The 7,447-nt window shown below is 40.1% G+C and overlaps 1 protein-coding gene across 2 annotated transcripts; it reads left to right on the top strand.

The window, feature by feature from the left end:
- Positions 1 to 328: 328 nt before the first annotated feature.
- ESM1 (endothelial cell specific molecule 1) lies at positions 329 to 6,828 on the top strand. Of its 2 annotated transcripts, XM_050328587.1 has the most exons (3): positions 329 to 653; positions 4,511 to 4,666; positions 6,728 to 6,828. In XM_050328587.1, exons 1-3 carry the CDS (start codon positions 329 to 331, stop codon positions 6,826 to 6,828), a joined length of 582 nt encoding a protein of 193 aa, XP_050184544.1. The 2 variants fall into 2 exon arrangements, with proteins under 2 accessions (XP_050184544.1, XP_050184545.1); XM_050328588.1 differs by lacking the exon at positions 4,511 to 4,666 and having other exon boundaries at positions 353 to 653.
- The last annotated feature ends 619 nt before the right edge of the window (positions 6,829 to 7,447 follow it).

Here is a 7,447-nt window from a genome sequence, read left to right as displayed (position 1 = left end):
AAACGGATGTGAGAGAGTTTTTAGTCCTCATGCAAAACAACCAACTAAACATAACAGATTACATCAGCTCAGGCTTTTCAATTCCTGGATGGCAGCAGAGTGCTAATCCAACCTTCATCCTGGATTTCATAAACTGAAACAAGGGAGGCTGGCAGGAGCAGCGCTGCCGGATTGAGGAAGCTGATGACGGTGCAACATGTGGGCAACACACTGTATAAAGCTCATAAACTTGTAGGCTGATGTGTGCAGCTACCACTTTGGATTCTGTACCGCTGCTTCCCTCGGCAAGAGGCACCAGCAGGCTGAGCACTAAAACCTGCTCTTTGGGATGGAGCACTTACCCCTGCAAGACATGAAGGGCTTCCTGTTTCTCACGCTCCTCCTGATGCCTGTGCACGCTGGAACTGCTTGGAGTGCGAAATATGCAGTAGATTGTCCCGAGCCCTGTGACAGTAACGCATGCAAAAGTACCTTGCGCTGTAAGCGAACGGTGCTGGATGACTGTGGCTGCTGCAGGGTCTGTGCAGCTGCTCTGGGGGAGACTTGCTATCGTACTGTCTCGGGTATGGATGGTGTCAAGTGTGGCCCTGGGCTGAAGTGCCAGTTTTACACAGAGGAGGATGACTTTGGTGATGAATTTGGTATCTGCAAAGGTAACAATATTCACTTTGCATGCACCCACTATGGCAATTTAACAGAAAACTACATGTGAGCTTGCCTTCTGTTTGAAAGGTCTAAAGTGGGATTTTTCCTGAAAGTGAAAAATAGCTGCTGGTATTAGAAAGTGTTACAGGTAGGGGGGCAGGGCTATTAATGTGAGAATATTGTTTAGACTTTGAGAAATGTGTGAGCAAATAGAGACAGGGTGTGCTCAGAGATGAGATTTTTGACTGGGACTTGAGAGACCCAGGCACTAGTCCTGATGTTTGCACTGATTTGATGGGTGGCTTTCTTTAAATTGTAAAGGCTTTAATCCTACAAGTCCAACCTTGTCACGGGGTTCCTGTCCCTGCTGCACTCTCTGTGGGGTGATGTTCCCTCTGGCACTGCCAGCTGTGTGCCCAGGGACCAGGTTCTCACTGTGGGGTTTGTGAGATGGAGGTAAGAGCAGTGCCTGAGTGCATCAGGAACATTGCTGCGTTCGATTTAGTCCTGCCGCTAAGGTGCTCAGCTAACCTAGGGTCAGGGGTGGCAAATAGAGACGCTCCTCTCTGAAATATGGGAATAACAGAGCAGACACTGACTGTGAGATGAGCAGCCAGCCACTGCATTCAGCTTATTCCAGGTATGCTGCACTTTGATTTCTTTAGTCAGAGGCTAAAATGGTGTTTTCAATTTAAGAGCTATCCTCACTCCATGCAACATCGAGAATCTTTAAAAGGAGAGGAGGTATTATTAATAAGTAGGATGACAGTTTTAAAAAAACCCCTATTTTTAAAAAAGAGTTTGTAAAGTATGAATGCAGTGGGTTTTCCTGTGTTTGTGTGCCATTCAGTAAGGTGAATACCTTACTGAAAACAGATAAACCTTAGAACAGCTTCCTTAAAAGGGGATATGTTTTGGCAGCTAAATACCAGGAGTATTACTAAACTCATTTAAAGTAATGCCTTAGGACCAGATGCTGTAGAAATAATTCAGGCTGACTCACACACAGAACACACTTATTTACCATATTAAAAAACAAATTCATGAGCATGGTTAAGTGTAAACCCAAAAATACTAATTTTATTTCTAAAGACTAGAATTTAGGCATAAAGATCATATTTTTGGTGCATTCACCGTAAAAGTATGTTACCGAGATAGCTGACTGATCTTTAGTTTATTCAAAATTGCCACAGTGAAAGATCCTGACTATAATTGTCTTAACAATTCCTTGGAATTAGTATATACTTTTCAGTTTCCTCTTAGGAATTTCTTTGCAATAGCACACTTTGAATAGGAAAAAAGAAATATTGAGGGACATGAGATCTGAATCCCTATAGTTGAATTGTGGATGCTCTGGAGAAAATGCAAAGTAAAATGTTTGAGATTTTGTCCCATTTAGTCAGTGGAAAAGCTCTTACAAATTTCAATAAAGCCATATCTTGACTTAGAATTGTAAATTTATCTTTAAAGCTTATATTCCCCATATGTTTTTTTGCACTAAATATTATAGATGTAATCTCTAATTATTTTTCCTTTTTCATCTAAGCTCTGAGGTAGCACAACTTTTCTCTTTACATATGAGAATTGATTAGGCAAAGTATGGGGCCAATTATTATTATTTTATATATCCATTTACAGCTATGATACCAGATCATTCACTCATTTTAATAACTTCCATGTTTGTAGTAATTGATAGACTCAGGATAGCTAAATTCTCTCTGACTTCCTGCAAATAATTTACTTTGAAGTTCTGAAAAAATTATCTGAACTCTCTGTTTTTCAATTTTTCTTTTTTTTTTTTTTTAAAAGTCAGCAGTGTATGTTTCAGAGCAATTTTTAGATAGTTTTATTACTATAAGAGTGCATCACATGACTGTCAATAGCAATGCCATTCTTGTCCAAAACAGACTAAAGGAATGCTGGTGCTCTTGCTTCCCTTAAATCACCAGGAGCCATTAGCAATACATTTAGGAGCAGCCTACTGCCAAACAAAACCTTCTAGTTGTAAAATTGATTCAGACCTCAGTTTCATCAAATATGAAGAGCAGCATCAATGCCAGGATTTTTCCACACAGAGCCAAGTGCTTTGGGTTCAGACTTGTTTCCATGTTGTTGCACACAGCTTTGCATCCCAGCTCTCCATGTTGAGTACTTGGAGCAGGTATATTGATGCTCCATGTGGTGTGAGCTCTTCACTTGTCTACCAGGGAGGTCGTGTGCACAAAACTTGAAAATCCTTCGGTACGATTTTATTTTGGTTTTATGTGATCAAGCAGCAGGTCAAAGAGTGTCCTTCTTGGGAAGGGGAGTATGTTGAAGCTCAATTTGTTTTTCCAGGGTGGAGGGACTCACTGTGCAGTCCATTTAAAGGAACTGGTTGATTTTCTAGGGTTTTTCATTTATAAAACATATCCATTGTATTTGCAGAGAACTGTAAAATTTTGACTTCACTTTAGTGCATTAGACTGTTTTTCGGATTGCCCAGGCTCCACAGCAAAACTAAATATTTGCACTGACTCAAGAAGAGTGGACAAATGAAGAAGGATAACCTATTGTGAGGTGATACATGCACAGAAACTATGTCTGAATCAGGAAACCCCAGAGATAAAACTGGGAAACAAAATGAGGGAGAGGCATCGTTTGTGCATATTATAATCACTTTTCTTAACGTTTTGTAGAAACCTGGCTAGATGGTTCCTTGGTGCAGCCCTTTATTGGTCATTTATCTGTGCTTAGGAGGTGAATCAGAAACTCTCTAGACTTTGCCATTTAAGGTGACCATGTACCCTGAGTCAGTAAAGACAGTCTGAACATAAAGACCTTTCTCCTGGGAGATCTCAAACTTCTCTTGGAAATGACTGCATGTTTGGGGGTTTGGTAAGGACATGTTGACATGGATTTTCCTTGTCTCCATCTTTTCAGCAATGGTCCTGGGATAGTTCAACAGCAAGGTAGAGGAGGACAAGAGCTGTGACCTCTAGTTTAAACTCTGGGAAGTTACACAATCCAGCAAGTGATATGTGTCAGCTATGGGACAGGGCAAATCCCCTGCACCTGACTTAATTTTCTTTAGAAAACATTCAGTCCCATCCTGGTAGCTGTTCTTTGGTGCTCCTCCACAAGCTTGCTCAAGGATGGGAGGTTTGAACTGGGGCATTGACCAGTTGCAGTACAACCAGGGAGTTGTCCCAGTGCCAGTGATCCCCTCAGAGCACACTCAGAGTATGGCTGGAGATGTAAGTGAGCCCCTGGCTGTCTGCCATGGTAAAACAGACCTTTTCTGTCTGAGAAACTGTTGGATAGGAGAAGGCTCTGCCCCAGGAGCCGGTAGCAGAGTGCATTTGCTGGATAGCTCCTCGGGGTCAGGTTGCATCCTCCACACAGAGAGCAGGCAGAGGCACTGGCAATAGTAGTCCAGCACCAGCAACAAATGGCAGCTCTAAGTCATGACAGTTACATAAGTCAGATGATATCATACCCTCATAGTGAATTTGGGGACTTTCTGGAGCCATCTTCATTTCTAAAACTAGTGTTAGTCTTTTAACTGCATCCTCTGTGATTTCATACTTATATAGTGTATATTTCCTTTAACTTGCATTTTAACAGTAAGTGTTTCAGAGAAGGATTACTGATAGCACATTTTAAACAAGTTACAGGAAACAAAATTATTTATACAGTGTGTGTCAAGGTTTGTTAATACTGGAAAATACTTGTAAAAAGCAGTCAGCACACTGAAATACTGTAGCTAAGGTTTAGCTGATCTCTACTCAAAGGTTTTCCATTTGCAAGGACATAAACAGGCCAGGTGTCAACACAGCTGATGATCTGGATCACTGAGAACTGCTTTGCTATAATTCTTTTCCAGAGTGTCCGTACGGTAGCTATGGAATGGAATGCAGGAAAACATGCAACTGTCCCTCTGGCATCTGTGACAGAGTAACAGGGAAGTGTTTAAAGTTCCCGTTTTTTCAACTGTCTGCTTCAAAGCCTCCCAACCGACGAAAAATAATTTCACACACAGGTAAGACTTTATGGGGCAGTTGATTTTAGCAGAAAACACCTTGTCCATGATCTACTACCATGCTGTGTACACTGTGTGTGAGCGATGTGTACTTTGGTGGAGTTGTGCAAAACACAGCACAAGGTCCGTTAATTTTTCTTATTGGCAGATCACTTAACATGTGGCAAGGACTTAGATGGTCTGTGACACATGGCAAAAACATTTTGGAGTCTTAATATGGACAAAATACTTTGCAGCTCTTGCAGGTGCCAACACTACAACATCACCTGTGCAACTGGAGGCTATGCTAGGGTTTACATTAGTCAGCTCAGATGTGATAACACATAGCTGCTTTGTGTAGAATAGGATTTCACTACATTGATTTTGTATTTGCTACAGCTTGTTAACATATGGTAAAACCAACATTTTTTTTTTCCCCATGAAGACAGAACTTTATCTGTTTTCAGTTGTCAGTGAATGATTTTATGAAAAGTTTTTTTGTAGTCATTTGTCACAGTATCTCTGCAATAAGTTCTTACCTTCACAATTATGTTGGAAGCTTCTAACAGATCTTTCCAGAATTAAAAAAAAAAAAAGGAAAAAAGAAAAGGAATGTGAGAAACTAAAGTGATTTTGAGGTGGGGAGGAAAGATCACTGAAGTTTTTAGATCTGGGATTAAAAATTTTCCCCTTATTTTCCACCTGCTGATACTGAGGTATATTTGGCTGAATAATGTTGACTCTAAATATAAACACAAACCAAAATCAATACAAATGTGAAGAGAAGTAAAAAAAATTCAAATATCAGAGACTTAATCCTAGAACTATTAGGAGCTTTTACAGGACTTCATCCAAAGGTCTTTGGACTTTATTTCTTTTCCAGGTGCATTTTGTGTGCATTATTTTTATTTTCTCCTGTTATATTAAGCTAGCTAAAGTTTGCTGCCTTAATACATGATTTATCTTTCCCCCATTCTCTATTTAGAGAGAGTTACATGGAAGCAATCTTCCTCAACTTATGCTTATATAACATATAAAATGATTATTTTTCTGCATCTAGCCTACAGTTGAAATCTTCCAAGGCAGCCTTATTTTCGTTGGTTCCTCCTCCCCTTCCCTCTTTACCCCTTGCCCTTGGTCCCAGACCATCTGCTGCCCCTAAATTTAACAGCTTGTCTGATCACAGCCGTGATGAGATACTCACCACATAGAAAAAAGGGGTGGTTTTTACCCCTGTAAAGGTTTCATACTGATTTCTGTCCTCAGAGGTCTGTAACTGGAAGCAAACAGGAGACACTGGGTGGTACTCCACGGGGTGGTCACACAGGGTTTCATTTAATAGTGGCCTTCAGAGGTAGCTAAGGCATCTGTGAGATCTTCAGTTAATTAAAACAACTGCAAATGCTTCCGTATTTTAAACAGGCAAGTTTCTGATCCACATGTTTAATAAAAACATTATGGCTACACAAACCCTTGTAAAATGAAAGGTGTCAGAACGTGCTCCTGTGCACTGCAATTTTGACCCCTGCACAGTCAAACAGTAGGGCAGCTGATGGCATGCTTTGTCCCAGCCCAGCTAGCTGTGCCAAACAACCTCAGCCACAGCTCAAGAATCAGGCTCAGCCAGGGACTGTTTCCAGTGGACAAAATGGATATTGTTTTATCCTATTTTTGGAGAGTAAGAGAGTTTAGTGGCATGCACCACGCCAGTGGTGGCCTTAGTGGCTATTCCATGCTAGCTGGCCTTAGTCAGAGAATAGTTCCAGCTGCTTTAATTTGCTGCTGCAGCTATTGAGGATATGTTGCTTAGTCCCCTGTCACACTGGAGCGAGTGTTACAGTCAGAACTGGAAACTGAAGTCACATCGTCAGCCTCATGCTTAAACTATTAGAAAACACATCTGATTTATGTCTTAATTTGGCAGAAATTTTGCAACTAGGTAATTGGAGGCATTTAGGGAGATTTCTGCAAATTTGCCAGTTAAGATTCTTCTGAAGTATTCCAAAAACAAGGGACATTGCTGAACAATATTTTAATGCTCTTATGTTCATGAAATCCACCTTTATTTTTGTATCTTTTCAGACAATGACATGGCATCAGGGGACGGAAATTCTGTAAAGGAGGAATTTGTTAAAGAGAAAGCTATTCACCCTCCAATAATGAAATGGCTAAATCCTCGCTGATATTTGCTCACACTTTTAAGACTTTCAAGTGAATGCATTTCTCACAGATTATTGAATATGCAACAACTTAAAGAACAAAGTAGATCTATAGCATATGAAAATGTAATCTCTGAAGGTCAATTGTGATCTGTTTTTAATGAGAAAAATGTTTACTTTAAAATAGACTGTACAGTGTATATGAGTTTTGATATTTGTTTTGGTAAGTATTTGAACAGAAATGTGGATTCTTGAATGTATAGTAAAACTGAAAACGCGACATGAACATTTAAACAATGCCAGAGGCCAACTCCTGCAGCCTGAGGCTGGGAAAGCTCTCACTGAATTCAGGGGATAGTTTCGATGAGTGATATTATTGATGTGGAGCCAATCTGAAAGAAACAAATCCCAGGACAGAATGTAACACCCCTAAATCTCAATAATAATAACACAGAGCACAACAGTGTGATTAAATTTACCAACATTAGTTGCTAGTAATTTTCTGGGTTTTGGAAGCTGGTGACAATTCCTTGGAGATAAATATGCCTTTCTTCAGTGAGAATGCACCCAGCATTTCAGTTTATACATTATGAATAACTTAGGCAAAACACTGCAGACATATATTGTATTTAGGTGAATTTGT

This window comes from Myiozetetes cayanensis, unplaced genomic scaffold, assembly GCF_022539395.1.
Source record: "Myiozetetes cayanensis isolate MyiCay16 unplaced genomic scaffold, myiCay2020 scf4, whole genome shotgun sequence".
Taxonomy (NCBI): Eukaryota; Metazoa; Chordata; class Aves; order Passeriformes; family Tyrannidae; genus Myiozetetes; species Myiozetetes cayanensis.
Note: the sequence above shows the minus strand (reverse complement) of the source record. Positions and strands in the feature narration are given on the sequence as shown.

Bases quoted from the DNA above. Each gene is read 5' to 3' on its own strand.
- ESM1 (XM_050328587.1), top strand. From the start codon at position 329: ATGGAGCACTTACCCCTGCAAGACATGAAGGGCTTCCTGTTTCTCACG. The intron at 654-4,510 runs GTAACAATATTC...ATTCTTTTCCAG, and splicing joins TGAATTTGGTATCTGCAAAG to AGTGTCCGTACGGTAGCTAT. The intron at 4,667-6,727 runs GTAAGACTTTAT...GTATCTTTTCAG, and splicing joins AAAAATAATTTCACACACAG to ACAATGACATGGCATCAGGG.